Source organism: Felis catus, chromosome X, assembly GCF_018350175.1.
Source record: "Felis catus isolate Fca126 chromosome X, F.catus_Fca126_mat1.0, whole genome shotgun sequence".
Lineage (NCBI taxonomy): Eukaryota > Metazoa > Chordata > Mammalia > Carnivora > Felidae > Felis > Felis catus.
In genome coordinates this window covers 16,335,478-16,354,122 of record NC_058386.1, presented here as the reverse complement: position 1 = coordinate 16,354,122, position 18,645 = coordinate 16,335,478, and the positions used below count along the sequence as shown (strand labels likewise).

At 37.8% G+C, this 18,645-nt stretch overlaps 1 protein-coding gene across 5 annotated transcripts in view; it reads left to right on the top strand.

The window, feature by feature from the left end:
• Nucleotides 1–18,645, top strand: part of RPS6KA3 (ribosomal protein S6 kinase A3) — a 120,887-nt gene that overhangs the window by 86,194 nt on the left and 16,048 nt on the right. For 4 of the 5 annotated variants that reach the window (XM_004000334.6, XM_006943611.5, XM_006943610.5 and 1 more), the window contains 7 exons: nucleotides 5,581–5,669; nucleotides 5,864–5,928; nucleotides 6,003–6,105; nucleotides 9,457–9,581; nucleotides 11,580–11,705; nucleotides 14,252–14,341; nucleotides 16,497–16,655. In XM_004000334.6, the coding sequence (XP_004000383.1) occupies nucleotides 5,581–5,669; nucleotides 5,864–5,928; nucleotides 6,003–6,105; nucleotides 9,457–9,581; nucleotides 11,580–11,705; nucleotides 14,252–14,341; nucleotides 16,497–16,655 (757 nt within the window). The remainder of the gene's footprint in view (nucleotides 1–5,580; nucleotides 5,670–5,863; nucleotides 5,929–6,002; nucleotides 6,106–9,456; nucleotides 9,582–11,579; nucleotides 11,706–14,251; nucleotides 14,342–16,496; nucleotides 16,656–18,645) is intronic. The other variant, XM_045051261.1, reaches the window with a different exon arrangement.

The window sequence follows — 18,645 nt, the reverse complement described above, 5'->3', positions numbered from 1 at the left end:
GGTGGCACAGTCGGTTAAGCGTCCGACTTCAGCCAGGTCACGATCTCGCGGTCCGTGAGTTCAAGCCCCGCGTCAGGCTCTGGGCTGATGGCTCAGAGCCTGGAGCCTGTTTCCGATTCTGTGTCTCCCTCTCTCTCTGCCCCTCCCCCGTTCATGCTCTGTCTCTCTCTGTCCCAAAAATAAATAAACGTTGAAAAAAAAATTAAAAAAAATATTAATATATTTCAGAAAGTAATAGCAATAGGGATAATAAACCAGAATATTTCTTAAGTGTGAGGGAAGGGGCAGGGGCAGGAGCCAATTTAGGTGAGGCAGTTAAGAAAAGTCTCTCTGAATGTGGATCCTGAGAAACTTAACAGAAGACCATGGGGGAGGGGAAGAAAAAAAAAAAGAGGTTAGAGAGGGAGGGAGCCAAACCATAAGAGACTCTTAAAAACAGAATAAACTGAGGATTGATGGGGGGTTGGAGGGAGGGGAAAGTGGGTGATGAGCATTCAGGAGAGCACCTGTTGGGATGAGCACTGGGTGTTGTATGGAAACCAATTTGACAATAAATTTCATATTTAAAAAAAAGTCTCTTTGAGGAGAATTTGACACTGTTGGCACCTTCCTCCCCATTTAGGTTTTCCTCTTCTCACCTGCTTCTCCTACTTCCTTAACAGTTCTTCTTTTGATCTCTTGCTTGACCATTCCTCTCTGCCTGCTGTTCTCTGCTTAATTATGAAAACTATCTAATGTAATTTGCAAAAATAGAAATAATACAGTGAACACACAAATACCAGGCACCTGCATTCAACAGTCATCAGATTTTGCCACATTTGCTTCATTTATTGCTTTTTTCTTTTTCTTCTTCACTGAAATATTTTAAGCATTCCAGACATATCGTTTGTCACCCACTTAAGTGTGCATTGCTAAAAAGTGAGGATGTTTGGGGCGCCTGGGTGGCGCAGTCGGCTAAGCGTCCGACTTCAGCCAGGTCATCATCTCGCGGTCCGTGGGTTCGAGCCCCGCGTCAGGCTCTGGGCTGATGGCTCAGAGCCTGGAGCCTGTTTCCGATTCTGTGTCTCCCTCTCTCTCTGCCCCTCCCCCGTTCATGTTCTGTCTCTCTCTGTCCCAAAAATAAATAAAAACGTTGAAAAAAAAATTTAAAAAAAAAGTGAGGATGTTTTCTTTCATTCATAACCACACCTAACAAAACATTGGTAAGGTATCCACTAATACCAATTCATAACCTGATTTTTCAGATTTTCTCCAGAACTTTGTCTTTACAGCCCCAAATCACATCTGAACATTTCATTTGGTTGTATTTCTTAAGCTTCTATTCTTCTAGAACAGTCTGCCCTTGTTTTTTTTCCCCCTACCGTTTACTTGTAGAAGAAACCAATACAGTTTTATAGAATTCCACTTTCTGTATTTATCTTGTCAAAAGACAACCTCTCAGTATATGAAACAAAAAGCATAAAGCTGATACTGTTGCTTACTCTAGTAAGGAAGAGTGATGCTGATCTAATAGAGTGCCTAAGCAGCACAGACCACTGTTGTTACAGAGGATTTTGGGGAAGGGTGGAGCTCAAGAACTGGCAGATTTTCAGGGCCATAAATGAGTCGACATCATCTGTAAGAGTGGTTACTTGGGTGGGACTGTTGATCAGTTTGCACTCAGGTGTGGTTGTTGGAGTCCCTTCTTTTTTGTCTGATTTTCACAGATGGACAGCAGTTACTGATTGGTTGATTTGAAAAAAAAAAAAACTGTTTACCTGGGCAAGTTGATTTTGCTCAATTGAATGAATTTAAAGCCGGTTTTTGTGGCTCTCTTGTTAACATGGTTACACAACAATTAGTTTTTTCCTAGGAGTATTGAAATTGTTTTATTCTCCCTATAATATTGTTGAACTTGTTCCTTTATTCCATTTCTGGTTAAACTTTTTTTTGGCAAGATTATTTCATAGCTCATGCTGCATTCTGTTGCATCACATCAGAAGGGTTACAACACCTGGTTGCCCAACTTTAAGTGATGAGTTCCCATGATTACACCTGATCCCTCTATGCAACGTTCCCTGGCAGGCTTTCATCTAGTGGTTTCAAACATTGGTAATCATTACTTGAAATAACAATTTTAGTAGGGATTCCAAAATTGTGCTTTTCTATTACTTTTATTCTTTCTTCATTTATTAGCTGATATTTTCCAAAACCGTGAACTTTCTCTCATCAGCTAGGGCTGTTGAAATACCTTGAAATAAGGCTCAAACAAGAAAGGCAGAATAAGTGTTTGGTTGTTTTCTTAATTATTTCCAGTTATCAGAGCCCTGGTTACCTCCAGTGGGGATGGTGTCCAGTGAGTTGACTTTTATGTTAGCTTTGACTTTTTCTTACTTTACTATAATGAACCCCTGGGATTTAATAATCAGGATGATTCAGCAATTGCAAATAATTGCATTCATTATTTTTAATGCCCAAATTGTTCTTTTTCTGACCACTGCTTAAATGTTCTTGTTTCCTAGGGTTTCATCTTTGATAGACTTTTCTTCCCTTCTGTGCTCATTTTCCTGGCTGACCTCAGTCTTTTCTGTAACTACTCTCAGCATTTTAATTACTCTCAAATTATTCTTTCTTAACCAGACATCAGACCTGTATTTGCATGTCCTCACCTGCATGGCTCTCCCAAAACATGAAAACACATGATTAAATTTATCCGTTTGCTGTTCTTTTCTTGTTGTATTTTCAGTTCCCGAGCCAGAAACCTGGAATCATTCTTGATTTCTTCCCTTCTCTTGTACATGCAGGTATTCATCAAATTTGCTCTTAGAAATATTTCACTGTCCCAGCTTTTCCTTTGCATTGCACTGCTTACGGTTCTCAGACCATGGTGGTCTCTTACCTACACTTTGGGTCAAGCTCCTAAATAGAATGCCTACAACCTACCACTGCTTTCTACTCCAGATCACTCTATACTACTACCTTTGCAGTTACCTTCTTGGAAATAAATTTGGTCACGTTAGTCCACTGTTTAAAGACCTCTGCTAAGGGCACCTGGGTGGCTCAGTTGGTTAAGTGTCCTGCTCTTGGTCTCAGCTCAGGTCGTGATCTCATGGTTCTTGGGTTCAAGCCCTGCATCAGGCTCTGTGCTGCCAGTACAGAGCCTCCCTGGGATTCTCTCTCTCCCTTTCTCTCTGCTCCTCTCCCTGGCTCACGTTCCCTCTATCTCTCTCAAAATAAATAAACTTAAAAAAAAAAAAAAAGACCTCTACGGGGCGCCTGGGTGACTCATTCGGTTGGGTGTCCAACTTTGGCTCAGGTCATGATCTCACAGTTCACGAGTTCGAGCCCCATGTCAGGCTCTGTGCTCAGAGCTCAGAGCCTGGATCCTGCTTCGGATTCTGGTGTCTCCCTCTCTCTCTGCCCCTCCCCCACTCATGCTCACTTGCTCGCTTGCTCTCTCTCTCTCTCTCTCAGAAATAAATAAACTTTAAAAAATTTTTTTTAATTAAAAGAAAGAAACCTCTGCTATATACCTATTACCTAATATGGCAGTATTTTCCAGATTTGTTTGGTAGAGCCCTAATTCTACAAGATGTGAATAGGTATTCTCTGAAAAAGACATACTGGAAACAAATGTTTAGAAAAATAATGATTTCCTTACTTTCGATTTTTCAGCCTTTTATATACAATGTATTTTATTCTATGTCTCCAACAGGGAGTAAAATAGATAGTATTCCACAAATTCATTAGATCATGAAATATTTTTATTGTCGTTGCTGAGCTCTAGCAAGATTAATGTTATTTAGTAAAATGTTAGGGGGACACTGGCCAGATGAATAAATTCTCAACTTTTAAACTGCATTTAAGGCCTTTCATAGTCTCTCATGTTAAATTAGATATCCCCTGCTGTTCCCTTAGCAGTCTTTCCATATGTCCTTCTGAAGTTTTCTTTTAATGTACTAGGGTTATCTGTCTCCATCTTCCTTGCTGACTCTGGGGCCTATCTTTATCTCTATTTCCTCAGCACTGGGCAATATCTGGCACATAGTAGCGCAATAACAACTCACTGAATAATAAATGGATCTATTTCTGAAGTAGAAATTTCTCCGCTAGCCATTTCCCCAGCTCTGTTATTATTTTCATACTTACGGGATCAGTAGTTGCCTTAATTTGTAGGTTAAGAAAAAGAATAAAATTATATATTAGAGCTGAAACTGACCCTCAAGCTGATTCAGGCTGGTGGTTTTCAGACTATGTGCCACAGACTCTTAGGTGTCCCACAGACCCCTTTCCCACCAGCTGCTCTTCCTTGTGGGGCTATTAAAGGGAATGGGAGGAAAAAATAGGCATATGAAGCACATTTCTTTTAGCAGTTTTGAATAGTGGGTTTTTGGGGTGCCTGAGTGGCTCAGTCAGTTAAGTGTCCAACTTCGGCTCAGGTCATGATCTCATGTCTTGTGGTTTCAAGCCCCACGTCAGGCTCTGTGCTGACAGCTCAGAACCTGGAGCCTGCTTCAGGTTCTGTGTCTCCCTCTCTGTGACCTTCCCCTGCTGACGCTCTGTCTCTCTCTCTCTCTCTCAAAAATAAATGAACATTAAAAATAAAAAATTTTAAAAATAGTGGATTTCTTAAATTCCTTTTGAAAAAAGATTCCAAGGCTACAGTAGAGAGCCATTGATGTAACGGTCAACCCTTTGCTTATGAGGGAGTGGTAACAGACCCAAAGGGATTGTCTTTTCACAAGGTCACAAAGTTCTTAGTAACAGGGCAGGAACTAAGACTCAGATCATTTTACTCTCACAGTAGTGCTTTTTGCAAAAATCAGAAAAAATGGAAAAGTTTATTAGAAGATTATGGACTAAAATTCTATTAAGTGTTCACACAAAAGTCTATATACAAAAGTTCATAGCATCTTTATTTGTAGTAATCCAAAACTAGATACAGTCCAAGTGCCCTTCAACAGGTAAACGGATGAACGAACTGTGGTCCATCCGTGCCATGGAATACTACTCAACAACTAAAAGGAATGATTTATTCATACATGCAACAACTTGGATGAATCTCAGGAAATTTATGCTGAGTGAAAAAATTACACGCTTTATGATTCCACTTACATAACATTCTTAAAATGACAAAATTATAGAAATTTAGAATAGATTCATGATTGCCAGAGGTTAGGAATTGGAGAGGGAGGGAGGCCAGTATGGTTATAAAGGGACAGTGTGAGGTATCCTGGTAGTGATGAACTGTTCATTATCTTTACTGTGGTGGTGGATACAGGGACCTATACCTATAATATAATGGCAAAGAACTGAACTTCCATGTACACACACAAACAAACTCCAGCGGTTAAAGCTGGAGACATCTAAATGAGATAAGTTGATTGCATTAGTGTCAGTATTCTGGTTGTGATAGTATACTCTAGTTTTGTAAGACATTACCATTGGGGAAAGGGTACACAGGATCTATCTCTATTATTTCTTACAACTTAGTATAAACCCACAATTATCTTAAAATGAAAAGACTAGTTTAAAAGTTTTAAAAATGAAATACAGATGCTTCCAGAAAATAAAATGTTGTTATGTGGATTTATTATTTAGAGCCAAACTTGGGATGCCACAGTTTTTGAGTCCTGAAGCCCAGAGTCTTTTGCGAATGCTTTTCAAACGAAATCCTGCAAACAGATTAGGTAAAAATTGTAATTAGTTTCTTTTTTGTGTTTGTTGGTATTTGGGATTTTTTGGCAGGGGGAGGTGGATATTTGTTTTTAATGTGTAATTATGACATATTAGGGCAAATATTAAAAGCAAAGTCTAAATTATATATTCCTCCTTGAAATAAAAATATTTAATCAAAAATTCTAAACCATTTAATTTTTGATAGGTGCAGGACCAGATGGAGTTGAGGAAATTAAAAGACACTCATTTTTCTCAACAATAGACTGGAATGTAAGTATAGAATGAAAATGTGCTTCAATTTTTTTATAATTAACGCATATCTAAGTCTCTCCTTTTTCCTCTAGAAACTGTACAGAAGAGAAATTCATCCACCTTTTAAACCTGCAACTGGCAGACCTGAAGATACATTCTATTTTGATCCTGAGTTTACTGCAAAAACTCCCAAAGGTAAGGAGAAAATGTGAAAACCCAAATGTAAGACTATATATAGATATATAAGTCTTTATGCTATCCTCATACCTCCCCTTCCTACCATATGCCTGCTAAGGTAACTAGATAATTCGAAAATCCTTTACAGCATTTTATAGCAGTTAAGATCCATGTTGAACCTTATAACAAACTATGGGGGCACCTGGGTGACTCAATCAGTTGAGCATCCAACTCTTGATTTAGGCTCAAGTCATGATCCCAGGGTTGTGGGATCGAGCCTCACATCAAGTTCTGTACTGAGCATGGAGCCTGTGTAAGATTCTCTCCCTCCCTCTCTCTCTCAAAGTTAAAAAAATCTTTTAGCAAATTATGTTGTGCCTTAAACTTTGATACTATTTATGTGAAAAAATTATTTGGTTGTGTGTTTATTTACCTGTAGCTGTTTCTACTTAAAACACTATTCAGTATAGATAGTGCTCTTTAAAACTCTAATATTTTAATTTTTTTTTCAACGTTTATTTATTTTTGGGACAGAGCGAGACAGAGCATGAACGGGGGAGGGGCAGAGAGAGAGGGAGACACAGAATCGGAAACAGGCTCCAGGCTCTGAGCCATCAGCCCAGAGCCCGACGTGGGGCTCGAACTCACGGACAGCGAGATCGTGACCTGGCTGAAGTCGGACGCTTAACCGACTGCGCCACCCAGGCGCCCCAAAACTCTAATATTAAGTACAATTCTGCAAGTACTTGTAAAGTTTAAATCCAAAACATAGCTTAAACTTTGTATGAGGTGTCATCATTTCAAAGTAATTCAGGAGCACCTGGTGGCTCAGTTGGTTGAGCTTCTGACTCTTGATTTCGGCTCAGGTCATGATCCCATGGTTCGTGAGTTCCAGCCCTACGTCAGGCTGTGTGCTGACAGCATGGAGCCTGCTTGGGATTCTGTGTCTCCCTCTCTCTCTGCCCATCCCCTGCTTGTGCATGCTCTCTTTCTATCTCTCTCTGAAAAATAAATAAACATTTTTAAAAATGCTTCATATCCTGTGTCATGCCTTATCCTAAAATTGCATTAACAGTGACTATTACAGAGAAATTATCTTTGAAATGGTAATCTATATTTATTAGTGTGTGTATACACATAAGGGTATGTTTTGCACTCTAATACTCCCTCATTTAGGTGTACCAGACCCCAGGTTTATCACTGACAAGCAAATAAATAAAAAGTATGCTTGTATGTATTTTCCATAGAGCACATCATTCAAACCTTGCTATAAAACTTTCCAGTCAGTGGGAATCCAAGCTGGTGCAGCCACTCTGGAAAACAGTATGGAGTTTCCTCAAAAAATTAAAAATAGGACTGTCCTACTACCCAGCAATTGCACTATAGGCATTTATCCAAGGGATTCAGGTGTGCTGTTTCGAAGGGACACGTGCACCCCCGTGTTTATAGCAGCACCATCAACAATAGCCAAAGTATGGAAAGAGCCCAAATGGCCATCGATGGATGAATGGATAAAGAAGATGTGGTATATATACATATGATGGAGTATTACTAAGCAATCAAAAGGAATGAAATCTTGCCATTTGCAACTATGTGGATGGAACTGGAGGATATTATGCTAAGCGAAATTAGTCAGAGAAAGACAAATATCATATGACTTCACTCATATGAGGACTTTAAGATATAAAACAGATGAACATAAGGGAAGCAAGAATAATATAAAAACAGGGAGGGGGACAAAACATAAGAGACTTGTAAATATGGAGAACAGAGGGTTACTGGAGGGGTTGTGGGAGTGGGGATGGGCTAAATGAGTAAGGGGCATTAAGGAATCTACTCCTGAAATCGTTGCACCATATGCTAATTTGGATGTAAATTTTAAAAAATAAAATTAATTTAAAAAAATAAATTTAAATAAATTAAAAAAAAAAACTTTCCAGTCAGTATCCTCATAATTTGTGTTAAGCATTGATGGATGTTTATTATTTTTATAAGACAGTCTTAGAAATTTGAATTAATACATCAGCACAATTTTATCAAAAACATAAACAGTGATATGCATTGAATTGGTGATAGATGGTAATGTTTTACTTTGCTTTCTCATTACAATTTGTCCTGATAGAGGAAAGATCTCAGAATAGCACAATTCTATATTGTATTCTGCCCAGGTAGTTAGCAAAAGTCTTCAGTAGAATACTGTCACCTTGATTTAAAATTCACTAAACAGTATTTATTGCTGATACTATGAAGCTGATGTTAAAAAAGAACTTTATGCAGAGTTGATGTTTAAGTAGATTTGCCTATTTGGTTTTTGCCCTTAGCCTTTATAAAATGATTATAAATATTAGTATGCTTAATTGTGTCTTTACATTTATGAGTAGTACATTTGTTATGATTTTATTTTTATAGTAACTATTAACTATATTTTAAAAGTAGTTTTCTGTTTTTGTTAATGCCAGTAGATTCCACATAAATAATTTGAATAACAATATATGTCATGTCATAAGATACAGTTTAAGGACTACATGCCATGATTTTCCTCAATATTACTTTTGATCCTTAAATATATATATATATATATATATATATATATATATATATATATATATAAATATAGTAATTTTTTTCAATGTTTATTTTTGAGAGACAGAGACAGAGCGTGAGTAGGGAAGGGGCACAGAGAGAGGGGGACACAGAATTCAAAGCAGGCTCCAGGCTCTGAGCTGTCAGCACAGAGCCCGACGCAGGGCTCAAACCCACGAACTGTGAGATCATGACCTGGGCCGAAGTCAGACGCCCAACCAACTGAGCCAGCCAGGCGCCCCTAAATATAGTAATTTTTAACTTGTAGTTTAGATTTCCAGATTCTGATATTGTGTATTAAGATTACTGGCCTAAATTCCTTTCTCCTAAATTATCTGTAGATGAACATGTATCTCCACATGACCAGGAGCCATAGCACTGAATTTAAGATTTTGTTTCTCAGTCACACTAACCACATTTCAAATGCTCAGGAGCTGCATGTGGCTGGGGGCTGCCATATTGGACAGCACAGATAAAGAAAATTTACATCACTACAGAAAATTCTATGGATCATTGCTAATTTACAATAACATTAGCCCAGTAATTCATCGATTTATTATATTCTTCAACGAATTAGCTATTTTCTGGGCTCAGAAGAACTAGGATGTTAGAGCTCTGATACCCATAAGCCATCAGGACAGGGCTGATTTTACTGAGTTATCCTGGAAGCACTGGGTGCCTAAGAAGTAAAATTCCAGAATTAGTGAGAAAGGCCATACTGTCAACAGTTATTCCCTTAATTACCTTTCAAGTATTACCTTCTCAGTAATGTATTATTCTTTTCAGACTCACCTGGCATTCCACCCAGTGCTAATGCACATCAGCTTTTTCGGGGGTTTAGTTTTGTTGCTATCACCTCAGATGATGAAAGCCAAGCTATGCAGACAGTTGGTGTGCATTCAATTGTGCAGGTGAGTGAATGTATAAGTAATTTAAAGTTTGAAATGTTGTAAGATAGAGTTCACTGTGTGGATGATTATATTTGATCTGATTTTAAGTGGGCAGCTTAAAATAAATTTTATACCATTGACATTGCTTTTAGAAATTCCTTTCATTTGCTTTTAAAAAGATGGCATGCACTAAAATTCTGGATATCTGTCTGACTTAAAAGGGGAATTCTAAGAGAGTTGAGACATATATCACCATCTTGTCTCCACCCTTTCCTGTTTATCAGGAAAAAATGTTTATCAGGCCTAGTTTGTTTCATCTTCTGACTCTGTCAGGTCAGCTATGATGAACTGAGGTCTCCTGGTTCCCTGATAGCTTAGAACAGGGTTCAGCAGACTTGCTTTCTAAAGGGCCAGTTAAATGTTCGGGGCTTTGTAGGCTACGTGATCTCTGTCACAACCACTCATATCTGCCATTGTAACACAAAAGCAGCCATAGACCAGTAGCTAAGTGAATGAGCATGGCTGTGTGCCAATAAAACTTTATTTATAAAAACTGGCAGTGAAAAAAAACTGGCAGTGAAACAGATTTGGCCCAGAAGCTATAGTTTGCCAACTTCTGCCATAGAAATGTATAAGAAATAAGAGTGAACTTCAGTCTTATGTTTTCCGTGTTTTGTTTCCTTGTTCATTGGGAATCCCCATTGCTATTAGGAAGAAATGGTTGTAGGTACTACCTTAGGGTGTGCCCTTCCTCATTATCCCATCTGTGTATCAGAGTTGGAGAAGGAGGTAAAAGCCACAGAAGCAGGTTTCTAGATGTCTGTGTGTTTGTAACAGGAGACTGGACTAGTAAATTAAATGTTATTCGAGGAACACAAATAGTATAAACCATTAGATTTATTCCTTCCCATCCTAGTATCATGGAAAGATAAATGTAATTCATCTTCCTAATCATAGAGGGAGCTAGATATGACTTTTGAAGCATTGATTGTTTTTTAGGGTACTAATTAGTGCTTGAGTTTGCTCCGTGATGAAGTTGCTTTTGCTCTAACGTTTCTTTCCTGGGTTAGTCATCTTGCTTTCCACTTTCGAGAAAACCATTTTAAGCACTGGTTTTTAAATAAAATTCATGGTTGAAATAGTCTGTTCCTTTTACTGTAACAAGCATGTGATGTATAGGAAGTTTATAAGTTATAACTTCTCCACCTAACATAGAAGTCACAAACATATATTCTACAGAATTCAAATTTTAACCTATACAAAGCACATAGACACCAGATGTGGCAGGGGATGCTCTCCCTTCAGTATAGCCAAGAGCAGCACAACTTCCCTCAGCGTACTTATGAAAGCACTCATTTGCTAGCCACCATCCTACCCCATGTTATTTAGTCCTTAACCCATTAACAGCTTCTCTAGCAGAAGGTCTATTGAAGCTCCGACTTGAGGGTAGAGAACAGAGGGCATGGCTACTGATAGTCCCCAATGACAATAACAGGTATCACCTTCAAATATTTTATTTAATCCTCACCATTGCTCTCTGAAAAAACACACGTTCAGGGTTACATAGCCTGCAAGAGGTGCATCTGAGACAAGCATCCAGATGTTCTCATTCTGAATCCTCCTAAATCTTTTCTTCCCTACCAGAGGCTTCACACTGCTCCCTATTTGCAAAAGTACTTCAGGGACCTAGCGTTGGCTGGGGAGTGGAATAGGGTTCAATCACAGGCAAGGCTTTCAGCTCCTTATCAATAACTCTGTGTTTTCTGTTGTACGTACTCAGTTATTTCTTTTTAACACAAGTTTTTTAGCCTATTTTTTGCTGTACATTTTATGGTAGACACTGCTAAAATACACAGTTGTGGAAGAATAAATGCTGTAAAGATTCATTTTTATTTTTGCCGATACTCATTTATATTTATTGTTAATATCAACAATGCATACCGAGTAACATATTCCACTATTATGAATTATACCATAGTCACTATAAAACTCTTTGTCAACCTATAATTGTGTTTGTAGCAGTTGCACAGAAACAGTATTCAGTTTACTGATGGATATGAAGTAAAAGAAGATATTGGCGTTGGCTCCTACTCTGTTTGCAAGAGATGCATACATAAAGCTACAAACATGGAGTTTGCAGTGAAGGTAAATATTTTTAGGTTTAAAATGCATCTCTAACAGTTCTTATTCATGCATGTCCGTACCACTTAAAAATTACACTCTTCTTTGGTAAATGTGCTTTTTCTTATTTAAAAAAGAGGGGGGGTATGGTAAACTGAAATATCTGCAACCTTCAGGGCCCTTAATCTGGAACCATGGATTCACCTGTAAACTAAAGGTAAGCGCATACCTACAGTTTGCTCAAGACAGTATCGTTTACACCTGATTTTTAGTAACACTCTTTTACTCTAAAAAGTCCCCAATTTTGTGGTCTAAGAGTCAGGGAATTCCTCAAGATTGTATGCCAAATTTTTTATGTTTACATTTTTCTGGCAAAAAGTGTTCATACTGTCCTTCACATTTAAAAGGATCTGTGCACCAATAAAAGAATATGCACCACCGTTATAAAATTTGTTATCATTAGCTGTTTTAATTTCATCAAGGGTCAAGACAGTAAGAATTTTCTAAGTCAAAAACCAAAGCACATGGCTCTATGATAAAGTTTGAATTACAAACCTTTAGTTGAAAGTGAAAAAATACTGTATTCAGGTTTCTGCCTTTTCACTTCTTGGGATGGTAGTCTCTGCTCTCCCATTGCAAACAATTTAATGTCTAAAGCTTTCAGCTTATTTTGTACCTTAGAAATGATCTATAAGTGTTTAGTGATCTATAAATGTTTAGTTAGTAGGGGAGTAGCATTAATTGTTATTACTTCTATACATCCATCTATCATACAGATCTACCATGATTTCATTGTGTAAAAATAAATGTCTTTTATATATGCATAGCAAATAGCTGGGAAGACACACATACACAAAAAAATTGTTACTACTATTCTAAACTTGGATGTAATTGCTTTAAAAGTCATCAGTGTCTGGCCTTCTGTAAAGTGTAAGGATGAACCATAAAAAGGCATTTTAATTTGGTCTCTACTCTTTGCTCATAGTGAAATCTAGAGTACATAGAAATTTTCTGATTGCTTACATGAAAGGAGATAAGGTGAGTAATGTACATGGTAGGCAGTTTAAGGATGTATCTTGTCTCCATAAACACATCAGAAAAAAGTAGAAATGCCCTGAGGCCCCCTTTGAATTACGGAAACCAGGAGCAGTATACCAAAACCTTGAGAATATCTCCAAGCTATCTGTGGAGTCTTGTGACTTAAATTAGATTCATAAAACAAATTCCAGCATAAATTCATTCTACTGAAATTACTACAAATCAAAGATCTGCAAGCAAAAGTATGAATGAAATGTAAGCTCTGCTCAGATTAACAGATGAAAGAGATTGTTGCTAGGAATAACACCTTCCAGTGTGTTCTCGTCTTCACAAGACTCATCTCCCTTGAATTTGCATGTCTATTCAATATACCTTCTTCTTAATCATCCATTTGCCTAATTCCACACTGTCATTTGCATTTGATTACAGTGTACACCTATGTTTGTATTCCTTGTTCTTCACGTACGGAACTGTTTTACAACTAAATACACTTCTGATAGCAGATTTGGCTCACACTGTGAGTTGCAAACTCTTTCCTAGATTGCTGGAGCGTTGTAGTTATTTATTGTGTACATTAATTACTAAGCCTAAATCGAAAATATATAGGTCACAAAATTTGTTTCAGACTACCCTCTGGACAAAATGAAAGCAAAACGTGTTATCCTTTTAAAAATATAATATTACTGGGGCGCCTGGGTGGCTCAGTCGGTTGAGCGGCCGACTTCGGCTCAGGTCACGATCTCACGGTCCGTGAGTTCGAGCCCTGCGTCGGGCTCTGTGCTGACAGCTCGGAGCCTGGAGCCTGTTTCGGATTCTGTGTCTCCCTCTCTCTGACCCTCCCCCGTTCATGCTCTGTCTCAAAAATAAATAAACGTTAAAAAAATTAAAAATATATATATAATATTACTTTAACAGATTAAAACTTTAAGAGATGTATTTTTAAGAAACAGCTGACATAAAAGGATTGGAAAGCTACATTAGTATTTTAAAGGGCTTTATTATAATAATTAAACTTAACTTTAGCCAAGTAAAATTCTAGGTGTGGTTTTCTGCTTAGCTTTCTGCCTAGCTTCAAAAATGAGCTTGTTCCACTTAACTCTTAATTAATTCTTTATAAGTAGCTTACAACTAATGGGTTCTTCCACTGAAGCATTTTATTAAAGGAAGTAAAGGTAATTTAGTAAACAGATGGCTAGTGGTGGTATTATATATACATCTTTCCCTTAATTTTCTGTATTGATAGGGATTAGAAGTTGACTACATTTACAAGAGCTTAAGACATTCAAGGATAGAAGAAAGAGATGTTCTTGGTACCTTTTCTTGAGGCCTTTGAGTATTTAGTAAGTTCTAAACTTAGACTGGCTTTCAAATTTTGATTAGACAGTGTGGCCAGGGACTTAAATAAGACTGGTTGATAAATGGCTCATATGTCTAGTATTTATATAAGATAATACTTAAGATCTGTAGCTTTAATACTTAAGGTTTGTGACTGTATAGTTCATGAGATTTTATGATAAATACCTGCCTTTTAGATTATTGATAAAAGCAAGAGAGACCCAACAGAAGAAATTGAAATACTTCTTCGTTATGGACAGCATCCAAACATCATTACTCTAAAGGATGTAAGTAGTAAATTCTTTAACTCCGATCATTTGAATCAGTTGTCTAACTCGCTCTGGGAATGTTTTCAAATATCATGTGGTAGACAAAGAACTCGATATCGTAAGTTTTAAAAAAATTGACTGGAGTACAACATATGTAGCATAATTTCAGCTATAAAGAAAAATATGTTTATGTAGTTAATTTTTGTATTTTTGCTTTAAGAAGAAAAATGTTACTGACATTATTGCTTTTAATACCTATATTTACTGGAACATGTGGGTATTAATTAGTATTAGGGATTAACTAGTCTCAGACTCTATGGATTCCCCAAACTCTCTTCCACAGTACTGCCTGAGAAAGCAAACACTCAGATATGTTACTTGCCTACCTACATCTCATACCCCCACTCACCTCCAGTCCTTGCCTTCCTCTGTCTGCAGTAGTTTTCACACTTCCTCTCATACCCCATGCTCTAACCATGCTCTAGTATGTACACATCTTTCAGCTTTCCTCCTTTTCTCATGCTGCTCTGTCTGAATTTATGATTTCCTCAATGAACAGTACCACTTCCCTTCTTTGCCTGGCTAACCACCGTTCCTCTAAAACTTTGCTAAAACATTACTTCCTCCAGGAGGTCTGTTCTTCAGATCGCCACACCCTAGACAAGTGAGGTATCCTTTCCTTTCTGCCTGTGGTTTTATCATACCAGAGCTGTTGGCGAAGGGTGTGAACTCCCCAGGCAGCATTAAACCTTCTCTTGCTGATGGTGTTCACATAGGCTCAAAGGCCATATCTGGGTGTCATAGACCTGATATGTCACATGGCCAACTAAGCCAGAGAATTTCTAAGGTACCTTTTGCCTTTCACCTCTGAGATTTTGTGAATTCCAAAGTTTACTCTTCCTTTTTCCTAACCAAAACTCCAGTTTCCTGAGATTAATTTATCACTGCTCATTGTTAGAAGAAGAATGTTAACTTAGTCCCATTAAAATGTGAAGCTGCATATCTTTTTTTTTTTTATTTTTTTTTCAACATTTATTTATTTTTGGGACAGAGAGAGACAGAGCATGAACGGGAGAGGGACAGAGAGAGAGGGAGACACAGAATCGGAAACAGGCTCCAGGCTCTGAGCCATCAGCCTAGAGCCTGACGCGGGGCTCGAACTCACGGGCCGTGAGATCGTGACCTGGCTGAAGTCGGACGCTTAACCGACTGCGCCACCCAGGCGCCCCTGAAGCTGCATATCTTAAGTGACTCTTTAATTACTATAACCTCCAAGAATCTGACCAACTAAATAAAAAAGGAAATACAGAAAATTCTTTCTTCCTTGACTTGGAAACTCCCTAAGCTGTTACTGGTTTTTACATCTTTCCTCCTCCTTTGATTTCAAATTCCAAGGTCTCTAAAATTTTCCCTGCTTTTATCACAGCATCTCCAACATTTTTTTTAACTTATTTCTATGTCTGTTTCTCCCTACTAGAATAAAAACATTGAGGACAGGTACCTTGTTTTCTACATATTTGGGGCCCCAGCACCCACTACCTCTTACGGAGCTAAATAAAGGTGTGCAGTAACCCGGTGGTGACGGGGAATAAAAGAAACTGAAGCTTAATAAAGAGGCTATCTCAGTTTGGGATTGCCTGAAGTACAAATCCAAAATTACAATGAGCTTTCTATTTCTGCATTGGGAGGAAACTTGGATGCTTCTGTGTGGTTAGATGGAGTATCTTTTTGCTACTTGATCCTCCTACTTAATTTGTGCCACAGCTTGTATTTCAGTTTAATCAAAACCAGAATTGATTCGTTGTACTGTTTATGTAAATATAGAAGTTCTGCAGTTGCAGAAGTTCCAGGAAAATCATAGTCCCCGCTGTCATCGATAGAAAGATCAAGAGAAACAAACCTGAGAGCAACAGTTCAGTACCCCTTCATATATGATGCCCATCGTTACTTTGATTGCCATGACTTAGGTTTCACAGAAGGAAGTTGCAGATTATTTTTCTGACATTCAATCTAATCAATTCCTGTTTTAATATTCTTGCATGTATAAAATGGCTTGCAAATTTTATATCCTCCATCAGTTGTGATAAATAAAAATTTCCTTGACTATAGACTTTGTTCTGAGCACATGTAAAGCCTCAAATAATTTTTGACATTTTGATGTTAAATCTTACAGGTATATGATGATGGAAAATACGTGTATGTAGTGACAGAACTTATGAAAGGGGGTGAATTGCTGGATAAAATTCTTAGACAGAAATTTTTCTCTGAAAGAGAGGCCAGTGCTGTCCTCTTTACTATAACCAAAACTGTTGAATATCTTCACGCACAAGGGGTAAGTCTTTCTAACATTTTATATATACAAATACACACATACACACACATACATACATATATATACATACACACACACACTTTCACCTTTTTTTTTTTACCTATTCTTTCTGAATGTTTGAACTAAAATTACAAAGGTAGAAGTTACTTTATGCATTAATGGAAAATACTATTAGCTTAATTATTTGCTGTTCTTCATTTACTAAAATTTCTCCCACCAAGGTTGAAGTACTACTTTGAAATCCTGACTTGTTTATATTAAGTTCTTATGCTTCCCAACAAAAAGTGAGTGAGGTCTTCTGACCAGGAAGACGTATCACCATTTTTGCTAGGCCACTCTGTGCTCTTGAGAATTAGATCCATTGCAAGTTTAGAAGCACAACCATAGAATCATGGGTTGTATTCACTTATAAAAAGAAATTAAGAGGGGCACCTTGGTGACTTAGTTGTTTGAGCGTCCGACTTCGGCTCATGTCATGATCTCCTGGTTTGTGAGTTTGAGCCCCACATTGGGCCCGCGGCTATCAGTGCAGGGCCCACTTCGGATCTTCTCTCCACATGTCTCTCTCTGCCCCTGCCCCGCTCACACTTTCTCTCAAAAATAAATAAACATTGAAAAATAAATAAATACGTGGGGCGCCTGGGTGGCTCAGTCGGTTGAGCATCCGACTTCGGCTCCGGTCATGATCTCACAGTTCATGAGTTCGAGCCACACGTTGGGCTCTGTGCTGACAGCCCAGAGCCTGGAGCCTGCTTCAGATTCTGTGTCCCCTCTCTCTCCGCCCCACCCCTGCTTGTGCTCTGCCTCTCTGTCTTTCAAAAATGAGTAAACATAAAAAAATTTTTTTTTAAATAAATACAAGGAAATTAAGAGACTACTTCTTAAGGAGTTTATTTTCAATATGTTATTCTCATTTTGTTTGTCTTTGCTCCTAGAAGCTAACAAGTGGGAAATGTCACTTTCATTCTAGAGCTTCTTGATTTCTAGCTGGTCAAGATTTGCCTAGTATACTAGCTAAGAATTAGTGGGACTCCATAGTCACTGGAGAATTGATGACTTTGCAGTCATCTAAGTCTTCTATATTCTTTTCCATTGCTTCAGCAGTAATTAGTTACTCAGATGATCTGGAGAAGTAGTGTTCTCAATGTTAGAAACTAAAACTGAGGTGATTGATTAGAATCTAGACTCAGAATTTAGTGGTAGAAGAAACATAGAAGTCTAATAAGGAATGTCAAGGTTTATGTGAAAGAAGTACTCAAGTAGGTAACTAAAGGGGGAGAAATATTACAAAAATCTAAAGGAACAATATCTTTTAGTATGTGTGACGTTGTCACTTGGATATTAAATAGGCAGTACTTAAAGTCTGGATTTTTTTTTCCTTTTTACCCCTAAACCCAGTGCCTGTTCCATTGAGCCTGTCAGCACTTGTTTGTTGTATACATCCATTATACATGCTGTTCCCTCTCCTTAGAATGACTGTCCCCCACTGTTCCAGCTTGTTTGGACCAGATGTTACCTCCTCTAGAGACGCATCTCTCACCTGTTTATTCTCTGCCTTCCTCACTACCGTGCAAGCTCCTAGCATGGAAAGGCAAGGATCTTACAGGTCTTGTTTAATATGGTATCTGGAGCTTCTTATATAATACCCTGGCACATGATAGGCATTCAATAAATATTTGTTGAATAAATGAATAACCTAGGGGCAGATATTACTGCTATTTGCATTTTACCTTAACCTAACCTACATACTCAATGGACAAAGAGGAGGGAAGTACATACTGTTTTTTCTTCCTTCTTTCCTTGCCCTGGTTCTGTATTAGAGAGTTATGCTTACATTATCAGCCTTTTATAATGTTGAGATCATTTGAAGGTCAGCACTCACATCCTCTTGTTAAGTACATTGCTTGACAGTTTGTGAATAAAGAATTTTCCATCATGGAAATGTGTTGTTGTATTGTTAATGTACCTCTTTAATTTGTATTTCAATTAG